Consider the following 23,154-nt stretch of genomic DNA (forward strand, 5'->3'; position numbering starts at 1 on the left):
TTGGGTTCCATTTGATTTAGAATTCCACATAGATTCTCCTTACTCCCACCACTGTCTGCATCCCCTTCTTACTCTGAGCGGCACTAGGAGCCAACTCACTCTAAAGCATTTCATGATCACAACAGTGGTTCTGGACAGAGGATATTTAAACTGCTTGCTAGAAGATACTATGAGGTATTATTATTTTATATATGGAATATTTCACACATACGCATATTACAGAAGGTTTTCACTGGCTAATGCTTTTCAGAAGTAGACTGCTGGCTCCTTCGTCCTAGTCTGTCTTATCCTGGAAGCTCAGCTGAAACCTGTCCTCCATGGGTGACCCTGCTGGTATCTGAATACCGGTGGCATAGCTTCCAGCATCACAGCAACACGCAAGCCCCCACGGTACAACAAACTGACAGACACGTGGGGGAAACAACACCTTTGAATTGTGGTGTTGCCTAAGAATATTGAATATACCATGAACTGCCAAAAGAACGAATAAATCTGTCTTGGAAGAAGTGCGGCCAGAATGCTCCTTAGAAGCAAGGATGGCGAGACTGCGTCTTACGTACTTTGGGCATGTTGTCAGGAGGGATCAGTCCCTGAAGAAGGACATCATGCTTGGCAGAGCACAGGGTCAGCGGAAAAGAGGAAGACCCTCAACGAGGTGGATTGACACAGTGGCTGCAACAATGAGCTCAGGCATAACAAAGATTGTAAGGATGGCACAGGACCGGGCAGTGTTTTGTTCTGTTGTGCACAGGGTCGCTGTGAGTCGGAACCGACTCGATGGCACCTAACAACAGCAACACGCATATTATATATCTGGAATATAATATTTTTAGAGGAAATAAGGATACCTTCAAAACAGCCTTATGAAAACTATGGTAAAAATACAATTTTAATATCATATGTGTATTTAACAACTGACATTACATACTTCTATGTACGATATTACATATTACACTGAAAGGAAGGCGTTTTGAAAGAGTAATATGAAGCTGCTTATTAAACCATCGTTGCTAAGAGGGGAGAGGTGAAGCTACGCAAGCCTGGGATGTGATGGCAAGCATTGCTGATTTCACAGTTATGTGTAAGTCAGCCTGTTTCACCTCCACTGTGTGTGCAGAGTTCTCTGTGACCTGTCTGGTTATGCACATGCATGCTGTGGTGAAAATAGTATTGCTGCGAAGCTCTACCACGTATGATGTTACCGTATGGCATTGTGCATCCATAAGGAGGTATTATTCCCCCCCCCCCAAAATTTGTCATCAAGTTATTTCTATGTGGGTATTATTATTATAAGACTGTAAGGACAACCACATTTATCAACTGTTCAGATTATGTAGAATGACGATCTAAAATCATAATCAGGATCTCAAAAGTGTGTTTTAGATGTCCAGAGAGGAAACCGAGGAGCAGTGGTCAGAGAGGTAGGAGGAAAGCTTTCATGACTTGCTGTCAGAGAAGGGAGTTTAAAAAGGAAGGCAGGATGGACTTTGTCACTGTCGAGAGGTCAGTAAGGTGAGAATTAAAAGGGAGTCTTTGCACTTAGCAGCATGGAGGTGAGGTTATGGGATAGTGTTGAAGGGAGAAGCCAAATGAGAATGGGAGGTGAGAAGTTGGAGATAGCAAATACTATATATACAACTCTCGAGAAAAGTTCAGCCATGAAAGGGAGGAGAGAAGACAAGAGCTGAAGGGTGGACGTTCAGTCAAGGAGAGGTTTTTGTGGTATTCTTTGCTTTTTGTTGTTGTTGTTGAGAAGATAGCAAAACACACACCAGTTCAACCATTTCTGCATGTACAAGCCCAGTGACGTTACATTCTTCCAGTTGTGCAGCCATCCTCACCCTCGTTTTCTTAGTTGTTCCTCTCCCATTGACATAAACTCAGCTGTCCCCTAAGATTCCTGTCTAATCTTGAGTTGCTGTTGTCACTTTGATCCCCTATAGATAGTTCTTAAAAGAGCATAAGGCTCGAGGCAGACATTTTTTACTAGTTAAGCTAAACTATTTTTTGGTTTTAAGAAGACTTCAGGGGATATTATTCAAGGTTATAGTTTCAGTGGTTCATCCAGCCTCCGTGGACCGGAGTCTGTGTTTGCTTTTTTAGTGGAAGAGCCTTGAGTGGCATGTGCTGAGGATCCAGTAGCAGAAGAGGTTGAAAACGCAGGCTAGTAAAGGGATAAACAAGGGTTAAGTTTTCTGAGAAAACAAGAAGGGATGATATCCAAAATTTACCTGAGGGATTGGCTGGAGCTAGGAGGGAGAAGAATGATCCAGTGCAGGAAGGCTTTAGCTAGGAGTGGAGGAGGATTGTCAGGTGTGGGTAAGCATGGCTGAGAGGAATCCCAGGGGGACCTCTGTCTGGAGACAGTCATCTGAATAAAGAAGATATGAGGTCATCTCTGAGAATGAAGGGGAAGGAAGTGATAGAGAAGTCTGAGGTCTATAAAAAGTGTCAAGTTTAAAATAGTCTCTGTGGAGAGTGGGAGAGCAAGATAAAAAGGGAAACATGTTTAGATTGCTGTACAATGTCAAGGACCAGCTGAGATTGTGCATCTCTCTCCCCTACCCCCAGAATCTGGGAGACACAATTAGAATTCGCTTTTTCTCTGTAGCTGAAGCCCACCCAGCTAGTAAGTGTTTACATTCTTCCTCTCTTACAGCATAAGAGATCTAGGACCCTGGAGTTAATCTGTTTCCTTAGGGGGGAGAAAAAATGCCTCTGAATATTTAATGATTCTAAATTATTATGAAGAAAACATATCACTGCTACCCCCAAGACATTTGCATTCTGTTTGGAAGAAGGCATGTTGTTAGTAGATGCCTTCAGGCCAGTTCCAACTCATAGTGACCTACGTACAACAGAACAAAACTCTGTGGTCCTGCCACATCCTTACAGTCGTTGTTATGCTTGAGCCCATTGTTGCAGTTCTGTCAGTCTGTCTCGCTGAGGGCCTTCCTCTTTTTCACTGACCTTCTACCAAGCATGATGTTCTTCTCCAGGGAATGATCCCTCCTGATAACATGTCCAAAGTATGTGAGATAAAGTCTCAGCATCTTCACTTCTAAGGAGCATTCTGGCTGTACTTCTCCCAAGACGGATTTGTTTATCCTTTTGGCAGTCCATGGTTTATTCAGTCTTGAGACTTGAAGAATCTGTAGTATCTGAATTAATGAGAAGACAGGAGGGTGTGGGTTTTGAATCTGAAGAGAGGAGGGAGGACTTTAGAGTATGTGTTTGAAAGAACACCTGGTGCTAGTTTTAAGGTGACAGGACTCCAGACATCTTGATTCAGGGAACTGCTTCATGAGTTGACCAAACCAAGCTAAACGAGAAACTCTTTCAGGCATTTTGCCACTCTAAAATGTGAACTCTTCTTAAGAGAAGGGGGCAAATAGTGAGTTAGAGGCCGCATGGTGTTTTGAAAGAGAATGGGCTTAGATGTCTACTCTGTTGGTAACTAAGCCACATTAAGAAGTTTTTTAAACTCTTTCATCTTTAGGCTTTTCACATATTAAATGGTGATTTTTCTCATTTTAGGGTGGTTGGAAGTTTAGAGATAGTGCATATAGCACAGTGCAAACATGCAGTGGCTGGTCAGCAAGGGGTAGTTGTAATCGTTGCCATTGTTAGCATCTCTGAATCCTCAGTGAAAGAAGACTTCTTTTTGAGGGCTAAGATTCATTTTCTTAGACTACACCTCACCCATCACCAAGGTGTTCTGATATATATTCGTATTGCTCTAAGTTCTTTTCCTTCATAATGCTTTTCATATTTTGAGACTATATATTTAGTTATATGGTTATTCAATTAATATCTGCCTCCCCCACTAGGTGGTAAGCCCCCTGCAGCCAGAAGCCATGTCTGATTCTGTTCACCATCGTACCACACTGCCTAGCACGGCAGCTGGCAAAACAGTAGGGTTCTAGTAATATTCTTGAAGCTGATACTGAGATTGCTTTGAGATGGTGATGGCTAGTTCCATCAAAGTAGCAGTGCTTTGACAAATTAGCATGCCTGTTGCATGAACTACATAAAATCTCAGTGCTTGGCAGTGGGATGCAGACCCCAAATTCTCATAAGGCCAGACTTAATGGTCTGACTGAGACTAGAAGGACCCCGGTGGTCATGGCCCCCAGACCTTCTGTTGCCCCAAGATAGGAACCATTCCCGAAGCCAACTCTTCAGACATGGATTGGACTGGACAATGTGTGGGAGAGGGATGCTGGTGAGGAGTTAGCTTCTTGGATCAGGGGGACACTTGAGACTATGTTGGCATCTCCTTCCTGGAGGGGAGATGAGAGGGTGGAGGGGGTTAGAAGCTGGCGAAAAGGACACGAAAAGAGAGTGGAGGGAGAGAGCGGACTGTCTCATTGGGGGAGAGTAATTGGGAGTGTGTAGCAAGGTGTATATGGGTTTTTGTGTGAGAGACTGACTTGATTTGTAAACTTTCACTTAAAGCACAATAAAAATTATTAAAAAAAAAAATCTCAGTGCTTGAATTCACCAGTCTTACATGGCCACATCTTATGCTGAGTAAGCTCCTCAGAAATAAGACAACCCTGGTGGCACAGTGGTTAAGCGCTAGACTGCTAATTAAAAGGTAGGCATTTCAAATCTACCAGCAGCTCACAGAAGAAGAGACCTGGCAATCTGCTCCCATAAAGTTGACAGCCTTAGGAACCCTATGGGGTGGTTCTTTCCTATCATGTTGTTGTTGTTGTTAGGTGCTGTGGAGTCGGCTCCGACTCGGAGCAACCCTGTGTACCACAGAACGAAACAGTGCCCGGCCCTACGCCATCCTTAAAATCGTTGTTACACTTGAGCCTATTACTGCAGCCGCTGCATCAGTCTATCTCATTGAGGGTCGTCCTCTTGACCGCTGACCCTTTACTTTACCAAGCATAATGTCCTTTCCCAGGAACTGGTCCCTCCTGACAACACATCCAAAGTATGTGAGATGCAGTCTCACCATCCTTGTTTCTAAGGAGCATTCTGATTGTACTTACAAGACAGATTTGTTTGTTCTTCTGGCCATCCATGGTATATTCGATATTCTTCGCCAATGCCACAATTCACTGGCGTCAATTCTTCTTTGGTCTTCCATATTCATGGTCCAGCTTTCCCATGCATATGATGCAGTTGAAAATACCATGCCTTGGGTCAGGCGCACCTTAGTCTTCAAGGTGACATCTTTGCTTTTCAACACTTTAAAGAGGTCCTTTGCAGCAGATTTGCCCAATGCAATGCGTCTTTTGATTTCTTGACTGCTGCTTCCATGGGTGTTGATTGTCGATCCAAGTAAAATGAAATCCTTGACAACCTCAATCTTTTCTCCATTTATCATGATGTAGCTTATTTGTCCAGTTGTGAGGATTTTGTTTTCTTTATGTTGAGGTGTAATCCATACTGAAGGCCGTGGTCTTTGATCTTCATCAGTAAGTTCTTCAAGTCCCCTTCACTTTCAGCAAGCAAGGCTGTGTCATCTGCATAACGCAGGTTGTTCATGGGTCTTCCTCCAATCCTGATACCCCATTATTCTTCAGATAGTCCAGCTTCTCGGATTATTTGCTCAGCATACGGATTGAATAGATATACGGTGAAAGGATACAACTCTGATGCACACCTTTCCTGACTTTAAACCACTAGGTATCCTTTTGTTCTGTCTGAACAACTGCCTCTTGATCTATGTAAAGGTTCCTCATGAGCACAATTAAGTGTTCAGGAATTCCCATTCGTTGCAATGTTATCCATGATTTGTTATGATCCACACAGTCGAATGCCTTTGCATAGTCAGTAAAACACAGGCAGACATCCTTCTGGTATTCTCTGCTCTCAGCCAGGATCCATCTGACATCAGCAATGATCCCCTCGTTCCATATCCTCTTCTGAATCTGGCCTGAATTTCTGGCAGTTCAATATCGATAATACTACTACAGCCACTTTTGAATGATTTTCAGCAAAATTTTGCTTATGTGTGATATTAATGATATTGTTTGATAATTTCTGCATTTGGTTGGATCACCTTTCTTGGCATAGAGCAGTGAGTACTTCCAGTGCTCCATCCATTTGTTAAAACATCTCAGTTGATATTCCGTCAGTTCCTGGAGCCTTGTTTTTCACCAATGCCTTCAGCACAACTTGGACTTCCTCCTTCAGTACCATCAGTTCCTGATCATATGCTACCTTTTGAAATGGTTGAATGTCGACCAATTCTTTTTGGTGTAATGACTCCGTGTATTCCTTGCATCTTCTTTTCATGCTTTCTGTGTCGTTCAATATTTTCCCCATAGAATCCTTCACCGTTGAAACTTAAGGCTTGAATTTTTTCTTCAGTTCCTTCAGCTTGAGAAATGCCGAGCGTGTTCTTCCCTTTTGGTTTTCTATCTCCAGCTCTTTGCATATCTCATTATAGTACCTTACTTTGTCTTCTTGAACCACTCTTTGAAATCTTCTGTTCATTTCTTTTACTTCATCATTTCTTCCTTTTGCTTTAGCTGCTCAATGTTCGAGAGCAAGTTTCAGAGTCTCCTCTGACATCCATCTTGGTCTTTTCTTTCTTTCCTGTCTTTCCAGTGACCTCTTTCTTTATATGTGATGTCTTTGATGTCATTCCACAACTCGTCTGGTCTTCGGTCATTAGTGTTCAATGCATCAAATCTATTCTTTCAATGGTCTCTAAATTCAGATGGGGTATACTCAAGGTCGTATTTTGACTCTCGTGGACTTGCACTTATTTTCTTCAGTTTCAGCTTGAACTTACATATGAGCAGCTGATGATCTGTTCCACAGTCAGCTCCTGGCCTTTTTCTAGCTGATGATATTGAGCTTTTCCATCGTCTTTTTTCATAGTTGTAGTCAGTTTGATTCCTGTGTATTCCATCTGGCAAGGTCCATGTGTATAGTCAGTATTTATGTTGGTGAAAGAAAATATTTGCAGTGAAGTATTTGGTCTTGCAAAATTTTGTCATTCAATCTCCAGCATTGTTTCTATCATTAAGGCCATATTTTCCAACTACTTATCTTCTTTGTTTCCAACGCTCGCATTCCAATCATCAGTAATTATCAGTGCATCCTGATTGCATGTTTGATCAATTTCAGACTGTAGAAGTTGGTAAAAATCTTCCGTTTCTTCATCTTTGGCCTTAGTGGTTGGTGCATAAATTCGAATAATAGTCATATTAACTGATCTTCCTTGGAGGTATATAGATAATATCCTATCACTGACAGTGTTGTACTCCAGGATAGACCTTGAAATGTTCTTTTTGATGATGAATGCGACACCATTCCTCTTCAAGTTGTCATTCCCAACATAGTAAACTATATGATTGTCCAATTCAAAATGGCCGGTACCAGTCCATTTCAGCTCACTGATGCCTAGGGTATTGATGTTTATGTGTTCCATTTCATTTTTGACGAGTTCCGATTTTCCTAGGTTCATGCTTTGTACCTTGGAGGTTCTGATTATTAGTAGATGTTTGCAGACTCATTTTGAGTCATGCCACATTGGCAAATGGAGGTCCCAAAAGCCTTAATCTATCCACGTCATTAAGGCCGACTCTACGTTGAGGAGGCAGCTCTTCCCCAGTCATCTTTTGAGTGCCTTCCAATCTGGGGGGCTCATCTCCCGGCACTATATCAGACAGCGTTCCACTGCTATTCGTAAGGTTTTCATTGGCTGGTTTTTTTCCGAAGTAGACTGCCGGGTCCTTCTTCCTAGTCTGTCTTAGTCTGGAAGCTCAGCTGAAACCCGTCCTCCACGGCTGACCCTGCTGGTATCTGAATACCGGTGGCATAGCTTCCAGCATCACAGCAACACGCAAGCCCCCGCAATACGACAAACTGATATACAGGGTCGCTGTGAGTCAGAATCGACTTGGCGGCACCCAACAGCAGTCTGTTTAGTTACATTCAACATTAATTTTGTGTGTGTGTTGTTTTCAGCCTGACTTGAATTACTATCATACTGGGTGTTAACTATTGTATAGAATTTCATTTCAGGTCTTTAGCTTTTTATTTCGCTTTGCACAAAATGTCATTGTTTCATGAAATTGTTGTAACTTTAAGAAAGTGAGACTATCAGTTGTCTTATATCCTCTGCAGTCCACTATCATATAAATATTGTTTTCGTTATTTTTAAGGGAGAAGATGTCAACCGGACGCTAGAAGGTGGGAGGAAGCCTCTTCATTATGCAGCAGACTGTGGGCAGCTTGAGATCCTGGAGTTCCTGCTGCTGAAAGGAGCGGATATTAATGTATGTAAAGAACATTGTCTTTCTAGAAAAAAAAAATCCTATTGTATGCTTGGACTGTTTGTTTCCTACAGATTTGCGAATTAACTATGGAAACGTTAAATAAAAATACGGTCTGAAATTATACCAGATTTCTTGTAACCCAGAAGTATGTAGCTAAGACTTTAAAAATAAGCGAGATAAACCGACTTTTTTTAGGATAAAAGTTAGTCAAAGAGCTAACCTTGCAGTTTGTGTTCCTTTAAAGCTAGTGACTCAAATACCTTCTATTTGCATATACTTAAGCTGATATAACTGAAGGTTGTGTTTTCCCCTTGGCTAGTGCTTTTCATGTTGTAAAGCCTAGAGAGCTTGCACTGTGTGTAGGTAGCAGGGGGTGACCTGTGGAGCCCAGGGCTCTGCCGTCGTGATCATTCTCAGCTGGATTGTTGGGCACAGGCCAGTGGCCGAGTGATCGAGGGCCATCATCTCCTGACTCCAGCCTTTTGTAGCTCCTGCATTTCAGAGTTCGGGGAAAATGTTTAAGTTACCATGACAGCATTCCAGGACACCATATCACCTGGCCTAGTTGTGACAGTGTTTTTTTCCCTTCTCGTTGGCTGTGGTCTCCCCTCTTCCCTTCCTGGACCTCATTGGCATTTTTACAGTAGAGGGGAATGGAGGCTCAGACGAAATAACTAGTCACGCAGTAAGTCATAGAGCCAAGATCTGAGCGCAGGTACAAGTTCGGCTCTCTCTTCTTCACTGTACTGGCTCCCAAAGAGCTGCTTGTGGGCTTGGCCTCTCATAGCTCCCTTAGAGACAAGAAACGTAAACTGTGGGGTGATTCTTGTGGAGAAAGGTAAATAGGTAAATGCAGATCTTGAAGTACAGACAAGAGTTTGCTGTTTAGAGCTAGAAAGAAGGCAAAAATGAAGCGTGATATGGATGAGGTTGTTTATCTCTGTCTGTCATTTCCTAGGCTCCAGATAAGCATCATATTACCCCTCTTCTGTCTGCTGTCTACGAGGGCCACGTTTCCTGTGTGAAGTTGCTTCTGTCAAAGGTGAGGTCAAGTGCCCATTTTGTTTTTTCTATTACTGAGTGACTGCTTAAGCTAAGCATTTGGTGGTTAATTTATTGAAATCTTGTTTAGCAGCAGGGGCAGAAAACTAGAGGAGAGACAGTATCCCAAATTGAGGTCTAGAACTGTGTTACTCGAAATAGCCTGTCCACATAGCATTAGCAGTTCAGAATGGGTAAGGCGCTTGGCTTGGAATATAAATCAGCACACTGTTGCCTTCATTGAGAAAATCTTGCTATGAAACAAAAGTTAGCTGTACTTAGTGACCTAGAACATGTCATCATGGACTAGTAACAGTCTGCAGACTGGCAGCAAGTCCACGGACCGCACGTTGAGTAGCACTGTTTTATAGCTTGTAAGCTTCATGTTCTGTAGTACATGCTGGGCAGGGTTACTGGAGAAATTAAACGAATGACTGCATACAGAGCATCTGCCACAGTGCCTGACACGTAAGAAGCGCTTAGTAGATCGTAGCTTAGGGTCAGCGTCAGTGAGATATGGAGAAAATTGGGGAAGGAGATAGCACATTTGTCTCTCTTTAAAGATAGGTTCTGAAAGCAGTTAATTCAGGTTTTCTAAAAGTAGGTATTTTTTTTTTTACCCTTTGCTTTGTTAAAAACGCAGTTACTTAATTTTTTAAGTGTTTTAATTTGAAATACATGGGCAGCAATTTCCAGGTACTGTGTACCATACTAATGTGAATAATGGAAATACTGTTCTTTGCCCTTTAGTGGATCAGGAATCTGGTGGGATGTGCCTCTTTCTTACTGCCCGTCCACCCCTGACAAGATTAAAAAGTACCTTTGAAAACTGATGGATAATTTTATCACCGGAGAATATTTTTACTTATAGTATTTAAAACTGGTTGCTACAGGCTACAAATACTGTCTGGCAGCTCATCAACAATTTCTATGATTTCTATATTGTATTAGTTTGGACTCTTTATATAGCACGTAACTAAACCCAACTCAGTCAGGCTTAAGCAGGAAACAGATTTCTTTGACTCAAGCTACACAGTTGAGGCCCAGCTTGACCCTGGGCCTAAGCCACGTGACCAGGATCTGGTTTCTTTTTGTCTCTCTCAGCTCTCTCCTCAGCGGTGACTTAATGCCTCTGATCTCAGCCTGTCTATGAGCAGCTCCTGGCTCTGAGCTCCTCCTCGTTCATGCCACATAGGTGAATTAGGCTTTTCGTTTCTAATGTCCCTTGCAGATACCTCCTTGCATCTCATTGGTTCTAATCAGTTATGGACTGATCCCTGAAGTAGTTACTGTGGCAGTTAGCTAAGCCAGCCACCACCCTTTCCTGGAGTGGAGTTGGAGCCAGGCTTCTTCATCACAGGAGAGGAAGAGCTGAGTTCTCCAACAAGAAATCAGGGTGCTGTGGGCAGAAGACCAGGTCAGGGTGGGCAGTGCCATGGGAGCAATCAGCAAGTGTCTAACTTCTAACCAAAAGGTGACACCTGAAGAGAAAATAGTGTATAATTTGAATCATTGACCATAGCATACAACTGAATCTGACAGCACTCTCTAGTGTAAAACAGAATGACAGATTTCTGAAGCAGATTCTGAATGAATAGGAATGTTAATCAGTTATTCATCCCCTTGCAACATAAAAATTGGTCTCTGAGTTTTATGGTAAACATGCTAAGGTATTAAGCATGTTGACTTGAAATCAGTAACAAGTGAAATTAATTAGGATTGTTGGCATGGGCGTTGAGTAAGCACTCATTTGACGTGTATTCAAGATACAGGATATATTTTTACATCAAGGTACAGGCATGACTGAGAATAATTGATATATTAAAAAGACCAGGTAAAGTGAACCCTCTTAAAACAGGGACCAGAATTTTATAATAAAGTTTAAACCTCAAAAAGCAAAATTTAAAATTATCAATTAAGTTTTAAAATCTTGTCTGTCAGAGTTTTAAGTTACAATCATAATTCTTAAACAATGTTTGAGCAAATGTATACATATATATGTGCAAAATTGTATGGCCAATTGTTGAAACATCTGTCACTTAAAGCTTGGCTGTGTCACGCCATCACAAAGAAGTCACTTTTGCCAGTGGGTTTTCTTCAACATGTTGTTGTTAGATGCCATTTAGTCGGTTCCAACTCATAATGACACTGTGTACAATAGAACGAAACACTGCCCGGTCCTGTGCCATGCCCACAATCACTGTTGTGCTTGAGCCCATTATTGTAGCCACTGCATCAGTCTATCTCATTGAGAGTCTTCCTCTTTTCCGCTGACCCTGTACTTTACCAAGCATGATGTCCTTCTCCAGGGACTGATCCCTCCTGACAACATGTCCAAAGTATGTAAGACGCAGCCTTGCCATCCTTGCTTCAAAGGAGCATTCTGGTTGCACTTCTTCCAAGACAGATTTGGTCGTTCTTTTGGCAGTCCATGGTATAGTCAATATTTTTCGCCAACACCACAATTCACAGGCATCAACTCTTCTTCGGTCTTCCATATTCATTGTCCAGCTTTCACGTGTATATGATGCGATTGAAAATACCATGGCTTGGGTCAGGCGCACCTTAGTCATCAAGGTGACATCTTTGATTTTCAACACTTTAAAAGAGGTCCCTGGCAGCAGATTAGTCCAGTGCAGTGCATCTTTTGATTTCTTGATTGCTGCTTCTGTGAGTGTTGATTGTGGATCTAAGTATAATGCAATCCTTGACAACCTCAGTCTGTTCTCTGTTTATCATGATGTAGCTTATTGGTCCAATTGTGAGGATTTTTGTTTTCTTTATGTTGAGGTGTAATCCCTACTGAAGGCTATGGTCTTTGTCTTCATTGGCAAGTGCTTCAAGTCCTCTTCACTTTCAGCAAGCAAGGTTGTGTCATCTGCATAACGCAGGTTGTTAATGACCCTCTTTTTTTTTTTTTTTTTTAATCCTGGTGCCCCATTCTTTTCCATGTAGTCTAGCTTCTTGGATTATTTGCTTTCTTAAGGAAATTTATCATCAACTTTCTTAAGGACCTTAAAACCCAGTGATATTTATTTTCTTTTGAAATGCTTTACTTTTTAAACCCTGTAAACTTTAAAGTTGTTTACTGTCCCCACGCCCACCTATTCTTTACATATAAGTGGGAGCTGGCCATGAGGGAGTAAACCAGAGTATTTATTATTTAGGGGAAATCAGAAGCTGATGGCGTATTCTTAGTCCCACCTCAGCTTCTTAGGTTTTCCTCATCATTAAGAAGTGCTAGTGTATTGAATAGTACAGACAGACAGATCAGATGCAGGGAATTAATGCTGGCGTGGGGAGGTAGCTTGCTTGTTGTGTAGGTCCATGTGGCAAGTGGTGGAGCCATCATGGATGTTGGTAAGCTTCCTTGGATCTCTTGGCTTCTAATCTCATCCATTGAGTCTACCACAACAGCCATTCGGTTGCTTTCTCCCACCCTGGGACCAGTTCTTCCTGCTTACTGTAGTCATTGATAGTTTTAATTGACTGTGGTAGAATGTCTAAATATTTTTCAGTCTGCAATGTATTTATCATTTAGAAACACTGATCTGAACCAAGCAGATAATGAAGACTCCAATGTCTTGGTGGCTACCTCTTGTGTACTCGAGCTATCTCCATTCCCCAGTGGTATCTCAGCCAGAGGAGCCTAAATCCTGCCTTTCTGGGAATTAGATAAATCTATATGGTAAAATAAATGAATGGTTCCTTCCTTCCCTTTCTTTCCCTAACCTTTTCTGCCCAGCCTAGGATTTTGTTCTCAGAAAATAAAAACTTCATGGGATCCTTTTTAGCCAAATGTTCTGCTTATTGACTCAGTGAGATGCTGTCTCCTTTGAGCCATGTCTGGAACTATAGATCACAGTTATGTTCCTCTGTCTCCTCAGGGGAAAACACAGTGACTCCTAAGCTAAAAGGGCCCAGACCATTACACTGCACTCCTCATCCTCAAAACATGATACTCCAAAGTCACTGAGACCTTGTGGTTGTAGGATTCCATTGTTAAAGAATCTTCTCCATTAAATGAGCTTCTGAAAAGCTGGCTTGATTTGCATTTGCCCAAATATGATTCCTAGAAGGTTCTCTCTAAGTGTGCACTGGGTTATAAATTCTTGGTTGAGAGTTGAGTTGCCTGACTTTTAACTAGTTTGTTTTTCCTTTTACTTGTACCCATGATATCTCTTTTATTATGTCTGAGCCTTGGTTTTTGTAGCCAAATAACTGACATTCAGAGATGGCTCTATTGATGACAGATCAATTGTAAGTATATTGAGCTATTATTTTAGAGGAAGAAAGGGATTCATTTGACCTTTCTGAATACAACATGGTAAAATTGAGTTCAGCTTTTTCAAACTAATTGCTTTGATTTTGTTGCTGCATCAGCGCCTTCGATTGATCCCCTGTAGTTTTATTAGCCAGGCGTTTTTGGCTATTGATTGTGCTCTTTCAGAATCCTTAATTACTAAAAATGGCGCTATTCTGATGCATTTTTGAAAGCTAAATCAGCGTTTGTATTACGAAGTTTGGTTTGCTTTGAACCAGAAATAGAAGCCTTATGGATTATTACGAGTTTATTTTAAAAGTATGTAGTTTAAGAACTTTACAGACTCATTGCCATTTCCATTATCCGGCTTTGTATTATTAGCTTAGAAAAAAGGCAAAATAATGAACAGGTATTTAGACAGTTAGTATGATCACAACTAATGAGGAGAAAAAGGAAAACCATGAAAACAGAAGTAAGAAGATGGCCAGAATACTTGAACCCACACTCTGATCTGCTATATTGCCTGCTTGGTGAGGTTTTTTTTTGTTTTTTTTTTTTAACTTAATGCAGTGAAAGTTTATGAGACAAATAGGAATTTAGGAAAAGAGGAAACTAACATTTACGGAAACTCTAGTGTGTGCTCATCACTTTGTTTATGTAATCTCCTTTAATTTACTATCAACCGGGATACAGAGGTGTTTTCATCTCCAGAGTAGGATAAGGAAATCGTTTGTCCTGGGGAGGTTAAATGACTGCTTGAGATTGCCTTTCAGAACGCTGTCAGGGGCCTCTCATTCTGAAAGTTATGAGAGACAGCGTGTACATTCCTGCAGGTAGAAGATATTTGGCCTGACTTTTAATTAACGAGTTGGTAGATGAGAAGAACATAGGGATGAGGCCCTCCACTTCAAGACTGAGACCTATGTACAGTCCCTGGTATCCATCTTTCGCTCCCAGTGACAGAAGTTTTTGAAACGAATGAATCAATACCTGCATTGGACCACGAGAAGGAGCTCATTACACAAGAAATTATGAGGAATTGTTGAAAGAATGCAGGCCAGGATAGGGTTGAAGAAGGACACATTTTCAAACTGGAGCAAGAGAGTATTGTTACCAGAGGCAGGAGCTGGCCAGGGCTGCTCCCAGCCCAGAGACTGCCAGGACCCCTGAGCAGCAGACAGGTGATTGCACTTCAGGAGGAAGTAAATAGAACCCAGAGAGAAAGACTGAGATACAAGTAGGGTGAGCAAGAAATTCGTTTGTGAATAAGCCTAAATCGATATTAAAATGTAAAACAAACACTGACGTTTTGAAAAAGAGGGTAGAACTACAGAATTGGTAAATAATAGCTTATAAGATAAGAGGGGGTGATCAGAGCCAGAGAGCCTGAGAAGCCCTAGTACAGGCAGTGAGAAGACCAGGGAAAGAGGCGGATGGGACAGGTAAAATTCGGCTCACAAAGCACGATGAGAAATTCAGCCGAAGGCCCCAGAGCGGGCCTGGGAAACAGACACTTCCAGGAGTGAAGGATCCCCCCTGAGCAGCACAGTGGCCAGGAGCAGGCTCCACCAGCGTAGTTTGGCCTGAGCATTGAAGCAAGAAGAGTCAGGCTCTGTCACCTCGGGTCATTTTAAATTGCACTCTCTGAATTCTCAGTTGAAAAGTAAGTAGGTTCCTTTTTTTAACCCTGAAAAAAATCTTATTCAGGGAATTTCTGGAATAAAGAGGATAATTAAAAGGTGGTATAAAATATCCTCTGGGTCAGGGGTCAGCAGAGCTTTTTCTGCAGAGTCAGATAGTATTGTAGACTTACAGGCCGTATGGTCTCTGTCGTCTAACTCCCATTGTCGCTCTGAAGCCACCATGCAGTCCAGTGAGTGTGTGTGGCTTCGGGCCAGTAAACCCTGCACTAACTCAAGAGTGGTGGGGAATTTTATAGCTCACGGCATGTGAAAACCCTAACCCTCAGTGGTAAGATGATCCTTCCCAAGTGATAGAGGTTGAGTGTGTATCATTCTGGATGCTCTTATTAGATTGTGCTAGTGCTTGTTTGTTGAAAAGTTCAGTTTTAGCCCTACAAGAGCTTACAGGACAGGCATCTGGGTGTTGGTTCATTGTTCTCTGTTAACTGGTCTTGCTGGTTAAAGTCTCAGATACATAAACAATGGCAGTGTTGCACGAAGCAGTAACTTTTGTCGTTGGATTTTCCAGCTCAGTTTAATCTGGACTTCACAGTGCAATATAATTTGAACACATTATTGAGAAATGGTCTGCTCGATCTATCATATTGTTAGCTCATGGACTTTGATTTATTTTACATCTTAATCCCGTTTCCGTGGCTAAGGAAACGATTCTCTAGGACAAACAGTAGTTTTCCCATAGCGTTAACACAGTATCATGTTGGACATTTCCTAGCATGTTAACATAATGTCGTATAATACTTAATTTACGTTACAATTTCTAAAATATAAATGCTGGGTTTTTTTTTTTTTAAATCCTTATAATTTACATAATTGACAATAAAGGATGTTAAGAAGTCAAGTGTCCTCTTCCATAACCCTAAGGAAAACCATTTCTGCATAGGGCATTGTAGGGAAAGGTAAAGCGTTTAAATGTTTACTTCTGCTGTCTATTCTAGAGATGCCATGTCTGCTGCCGTTAGCACAGGGGAGCTTTCCATCGTTACCCTGTGTGTGTTCCTCCTCTGCCCCTTACATGTGTACGCTGCTGTTAGAAATGACCGCTCAGCCTCCTAAAGGAACAGGGAGCCTTTAAAAAAAAACAAGTGCCCCAGCATGACAAAAATCATATGACCCAAAAATTTAAAAACATTACAAGTGCTGTTTTATTCTTAGATTATAAAAATAAACTAACAGCGTATTTAATTCAGTGGTTGTTATAAACTGTCATTTTGGTATTAATGGCGTTTAGCATAACCAGGCTATATCTGTGAGAAAAAAGTACCAAAGAGCACCTGTTGTTCTTTTCCCCTCGTTCTTCCACGTCTGCTTCATACCATGTCAGAGAATGTCTTCATAGGAAGTCTGTGCTAACACACACGTGCGCGCGCGCACACACACGTGCTGTATATGTATGTAAAACCCCCTGGTGATTACGCAACAGTGTGTTTAGTGACTCACAGCTGTTCCAGATCACTCAGTAAGTTAAGTGCCGTTTTTTAGTTGAGTGGGATAATTGAGTGAGATACAGAACTAAGGTTTACTCAGGTGTCTCTTATAAAAGGAAGTCAAAAGGCTTAGTGTCTTATATACAATTGCTATACAGATTCAGTATGTGTAAAAATACTAGAAATTAGTTACTAATAGGTTTGCTAATGAAAATATAGGAAACCATTTTATCTGATAACACTGATATGTTTACTGAACAGATTTTCTATGATTGACATATATGTACATATATTTTTTAATTGAGCAGCCAGTTGATAAAATGGTTTTTGATTTAAAAAAAAAAAAAAACTCGAATAAAATTAAAAGTTTCGATTAAAAAAAAAAACTTGAATACTCCCCTCATGTGTCAGCACCGTCAGACCCTCCAGGAAGTGCGTGGGGTGCAGAATCAGTACCTCGAGTTGGGAGCCAGATGTGTACTCTGTAAGGCTGGAGCCCAGCCCCTTTCAGCATAAAGCAGGGAGGTGTGCTCCCAGGGGATCGACTTGTTTTTACCTGTATTACTGACCATATCCTCCAGCATGTATTTTAGGGTAATTTGGGACCCCCAAAGTTCTGTTCCATGTGGCATGGGCACACTTGGTTTCAGAAATTTAGGACAAGTGACTACCCTATCCCTCAAAGAACTCAGCAGTGCTTCTCCAATTTGTCTTATTTTAAGAAGAAACTGCATCCTAAAGGCCTACAGAATGGTGGTTGTAGTTATTAATTAGTTGCCATCAAATTGACTCCACCTCATATGTATCCCTACATAACTGAAGAAACCTGTCTTTTTACTTACTTCTGTATCTTTTGTATTTTTTATAGATTATATATATATATATGCCTATATAGCATTATGTATCTTTTGTCTTGTTTCACAGGCATCATATATATGTATGCCCGTTGTCAGCTCATCTGCTCAGCTGGCCTTGTAGGCTGGAGTACATCCTTAGTTTAGGTCGTTTCTGTTAGTGACATACCTGTGTGTTTCAGACCACACAGACCCTAGTTTGCTTCTCAGTTCTGCTGCTTAATAGCTTTGTGGCTTTGAGCAAGTTACTTCACAGCTCCACCTAAGCTTTCCCTTCTGCGATGTGCTCCCAGTATACTTATCACATAGAGTTAGTATGAGGATGAAAAATAACTCACGCTTAAATTGAATTGGAATCCCTGGTGGTGTAGTGGTTAAGAGCTATGGCTGCTAACCTAAAGGTCGGCAGTTCGAATCCACCAGGCACTCCTTGAAAACCTATGGAGCAGTTTTGCTCTGTTCTTCAGGGTCGCTTTGAGTCAGAATTGACTCAACGGCAGTGGGTTTTTTTTTTTTCGTGTACAGATAGAATTTTAAGTGTTTAATGTATATTAACTCATTTAATCATCAGAGTAATCCTGTGATGTACTGTTTTTATCCCTATTTTACCGTTGGGGAAACTGAGGCACAGAGCAGTTACCAGGTGAGTTGCCTAGGATCACACAGTTGGTAAGAGGGGAAGCTAGATTCCAGCCCACTGAGTTTGGCTCCAGAGTCTGTGTCTGTAACCACTACCTACTCCTTCCCCCCAGTGTAACCACATGTGTGGTAATGTGGGGGTCACCTGACGCCATGTCTGCACGTCATCAGTTCTTGGAAACTGTGAAGTAAGGCCCACGAGGACTGAAGCAGATGGTTTGACCTACTGCTCAGAACCGTGAAGACGTGCTACAGGAAGGAGGTTTTCCTGGGAAAAAATCACCTTTATGGAAGAAGTTTGTTTCAAATATAGACAGACTTTTTCGTCTAAAACTTGTGATGCCATTTGATGGGGAAAGAAGAGTCTCTTCAATAAATGATGTTGGGAAAATTGGACTTCCACATGGAGAAAGATGAAGCAGCATACATGCCTTACTCCATACACAAAAACAAACTCAAAATTGATTAAAGACCTAAATGTAGAAACTAAAACCATAAAATTCTTAGACAAAAACACAGTGCAACACTGCCAGGCCTGGGTTTTAGTAATGGGTTATCTAATGTAATAATAAAAGTGCAAAAGACAAAATAAATAACCTCATAAAAATTTTAAAAACTTTTGTTCATCAAAAGACTTTACCAAAAATGTGAAAAGACAAGCTACCAACTAGGAAAATAACTTTGAAAACCCTATATCTGATGATAATCTAATAGCCAAAATATATATAAAACTTCAGTAACCTGACAACATAAAGACAACCCAGTCATAAAATGGGCAAAGGCTTTGAAGAGACATTTCATGTAGAGGACGTTCACATGCCACCAAACACATGAAAAAGGTGCTCAACGTCATTGGCCATCAGAGATGCCAATCACCACCACAGTGAGATACCATTTCAGTCTTACTAGGATGGCTAAGATTAAAAAATAATAATAACAAATGTTGGCAAGGATGTGGGAAAATTGGAACCCTTACCCATTGCTGATGGGAATGCAAAATGCTAGACAGCTGTTGTAGAAAACAGTGTGGAAATTACCACCAAGGAAGCAGAGGCAGGAGCAGAGCATGTCCTTTGGACCCAGGGTTCCTGCGCTGAGAAACTCGGGGAGATTGATAACAAGGACCTTCCTCCACAATTGACAGAGAGAAAGCTGGAGCTGGTGCCCTAGCACCCTGAATTCGGACTTCTGGCCTACTAGACTGTGAAAGAATAAACTTTCGTTTGTTAAAGCCGTCTACGTTGGTATTTCTGTTACAGCAGCACTAGAAAACTAAGGCAGGGAAAGACCATAGGTATTTTGAAGTAAAGGTAGAATAGAAAAACACAGGATTTGGAGTCAGAAGCCTAGTTTCTGTAACTCTTGGCTGACCATGGGCAGAGTTTTTAAGTTCTTTGAGCTTCACCAATACCTCTAAAATAGAAGTCCTTGGTGGCACAAATGTCTGAGCATTCAACTACTAGCAGAAAGATTGGCAATTGCAGCCTACCCAGAGGTGCCTCAGAAGACAGGCCTGGCGATACCTTTCCTAAAGATCACAGCCTTGAAAACCCTGTGGAGCAGTTCTACTCTGCACACATGGGGTCACCATGAGTCAGAATCAATTCCATAGCAACTAATAACATGAGACATTCAGTATCAGTTAAAGGAAGTCCCCAGCTTACAACATGTTCAAGTTAAGATGAATCACACTTACGACCATCCTTTTGGGGGTGGGGGTACATCTTGTTGTTAGTAATACGTACTACATACATTGTTGCAGCAAGTAATTGCTGATAGTAACCATTCTCAGATGTCCAGTTTCAAGATTGACTGTTCAAAAAACTGCCGTATAGCAGGCTGTGGCCAGCTCTGCAGCAAAGCCAGTGTCAGGAGTCGTAACAGAAAGTTGGGCAATGTTCAGCTCCGGTTGATACACAAGAGTTGGACTGCTCACATGCCAAACAGTCATTATGACTCCGAATTCATTGTTACTACACTGATGCCAACTTCATCATAGACCAGACCTGTAGCGTGATTTTATTGAGCATTTCGTACGGTAAGAAGCATCAGTTGTTAATTTAAAGCCAAGTTCAAGTTTCTCTAACACCTGCACTGCTTGCTTATACCCCCAACAATATGTCTAGCAAAATAAGTCACACCACTCAAAGTTCTAGTCCAAAAAACAGGTGAGGAAAGCTCTAGTCCTGGATATAAAGATGAAGGTCATTAAGGCCTATACTAGAAAAATAGTCAGCAAAATAGCACGTGAGGAAAGACTATCTCATTTGACCGTTTTGATAATCATTAAGGATAAGAATGGGATTTTTGGAGGCAGTTAGAAGAGTGACTGGCATAAAATCCGACAATTTTTACAAAGAAGAGGCAAGAGCCAGTCCATGAGATGAGGAAGCTGTTGATGACTTGACTAGAAGACCAAATCCAGAAGAGGATTCCTGTGAGTTTACTGACAGGTCAAACGGAAGCACGCAGGCTTTTTGAAAACCGGAAGGCACGGCAAGGAGACGACTACCACAAGTGTGTTAATGCCAGCAAGGGCTGGTTCCTCGCTTTAAACAGACCTGGCTTACATAACACAAGGTTAACTGGAGAAGCGGAAAGTGCCGGAGTCAAAAAAAGCAAGACCCAGTGCCGTCGAGTCGATTCCGACTCACAGCAGCCCTGTAGGAAGAGTAGAACTGCCCCGCAGATTTTCCAAGGAGTGCCTGGCGGATTCGAACTGCTGACCCTTTGGTTAGCAAAGCTGCCAGAAAATTCAAGGACGAGCTAGATTCGAGAAGCAGTGAGGTGTTAAACCGCAAAATATATGAAGAAAAAGGGAAAGGACCATACAGCCAACACTCACTGATTTTCTCAATAGAAATGCCATCCCTGTTCCCACGGATAAATAATCCAGGTGATCCAGAACCTTCCACAAGTGGAGTTATTACTGCAGCTGACAAAATGGCAGCGTCGTCCAACGCTTCTTCATTGTCAGAGTAAATTTTTATGATTTATCTATGTATTTGATAAATTGATGCATTTGAATTACGGTGTTGACAGAGGATATTGGATATACCATGGTCTGCCAGATGAACAGATTTGTCGTGGAGGGAGTACAGCTAGAACACTCCTTAAAGCAAGAGTGGCAAGACTTCGTCTCAGCATAGTTTGGACATGTTATCAGGAGGGACCAGTCACTGGAACAGGACATCATGCTTGGTGAAGCAGAAGGTCAGTGAACAAGAAGACGACTCTCAATGAGGTGGATTGATACAGTGACTGCAGCAGTGGGCTCAGGCAGACAGCGATCGTGAGGGTGGCGCACAGTGTTTCATTCTGTTGTACATAGGGTTACTGTGAGTCGGAACCGACATGATGGCACCTAACAACAACAAGATGTATGTATGAAAATATACCTGCAAGTTTATATGTAATGTCTCCAACTCCCAGAGACAAAGATGAGATTTATAAAGATACCTGATAATAAAAGGCAATAATAATGAGAACAAAAAAGAGAGAACTGACTTGTGATAAAGTTGTTGACACAGAACCCGCTTGTAAGTCAGGGACTAACCAAAAACAAAAAACCAAACCCAGTGCCATCGGGTCGATTCCGACTCATAGCGACTACCTGTACACTGTTTAGTCCAATACTGGGGGCTTAGGGGTAAACAAGACAGCCAAGTCCTCTGCCATAGGGAGCCCGTTTTCTAGAGGGGACAACAGTACACCAGCACACAAATATAATTTAACGTCAGGTGGTGATAAACACTGGGTAAAAGTAAAGGTATTTTGTTCTGTTTTGGATGGGAAATGTCTTCAGGGTATTATATATTTTTCTCTTAGAATAAACAACACACAGTTAAACCTTCCCTTGAAGACTTCACAGCAGCAGCAGCAGACCCTCTGGGGCCTGTGGAAGTATTATTTGTCCTTACACTTAATAACTCTAGTTCATGGCCAAGCTTTGGTGGTGGAATTTCCGTTTTCTTTCTTCAGTCATGTCAAGATGTTGTCAGATACTGCTGCTGCTGCAGTGACCGTCTTCGGTAGGCCCTCTCTCCCTTTGTTCCTGTTTCTATTTCTCTTTTGTTTCTGAGTGGACTTGGAATGAGAAGATCTGTGTTTGAAAGAAGTTTCTGAGTGAGAATCCCACCACTGTGTATGTGAGACGCTGAAGCTTGAACTCTGGGTGGCTCTTTCAGTGGTTTAAAAACTTTGATATCCACTTCCTAATCCAAACCCACGTAAAGTTGCTGGACTTCTGATTTCACGGCTGCTTGTCAGAAAGTGTCCTGCTGGAAACAGTTCAGAGGGAGCAGTTTCCTGGAATGACTTTAATCCTCCATTGTAGTCTGCTCCTTTCAGGCATTCCTTTTCTGTCTGATTTTAACCTGCTTTCTTCCCAGAAGTAAATCGACTATTTCAAACCACGGTTGCTGGCTTGCTTTTTCCTGAAATAATTGGCTATGTTCCAAAGTTGTAAACCAGTGTCTGGCACCTTATACAGAAATGTCTGCCAAGACTTAAAAAGCATAAAAGTAAATGTTTTATCTGATATGATTTGAGTATTTAGAGTTTTAAATGCTTGATCGTATATCCAAGTGCTGATTTTTAATTGATTTTATGAGTTTTGCGTTGAAACAAGGCTGCTGCTACGCTGACAGTTGGTCAGTATAATGATAATCAGTATCTTTACCTCAAAAGCGTCTTTTTTTGTCAAGATAGCGTCAGGTAACCTCAATACGAGCTTAAGAGTTTCATTCTTACACTAATCCAGTTTTCTTGCCTGTTTGTACATGTTAAAAACTGGTGGTATAAAGCAGATTAGGCTGTACTAAGAAGTAGATAAACTTAAAAAGGCAGATAAAGACGATAGTCTTGTTTAATGCCTGTTTATCTCGTCTTTCTAAGCTACACTGAAAACCATTCAAGGGCTGAAGTAACATGACTTGAATTTTTTCCAACATTCTCATATTTTACCACAGGTTATTG

General features: G+C 41.5%; 1 protein-coding gene across 1 annotated transcript in view; it reads left to right on the forward strand.

The window, feature by feature from the left end:
* Nucleotides 1-23,154, forward strand: part of MTPN (myotrophin) — a 50,429-nt gene that overhangs the window by 20,105 nt on the left and 7,170 nt on the right. The window contains exons 2-3 of the mRNA XM_003420224.4: nucleotides 8,139-8,252; nucleotides 9,211-9,294. Of these exons, the coding sequence (XP_003420272.1) occupies nucleotides 8,139-8,252; nucleotides 9,211-9,294 (198 nt within the window). The remainder of the gene's footprint in view (nucleotides 1-8,138; nucleotides 8,253-9,210; nucleotides 9,295-23,154) is intronic.

This window comes from Loxodonta africana, chromosome 8, assembly GCF_030014295.1.
Source record: "Loxodonta africana isolate mLoxAfr1 chromosome 8, mLoxAfr1.hap2, whole genome shotgun sequence".
Taxonomy (NCBI): Eukaryota; Metazoa; Chordata; class Mammalia; order Proboscidea; family Elephantidae; genus Loxodonta; species Loxodonta africana.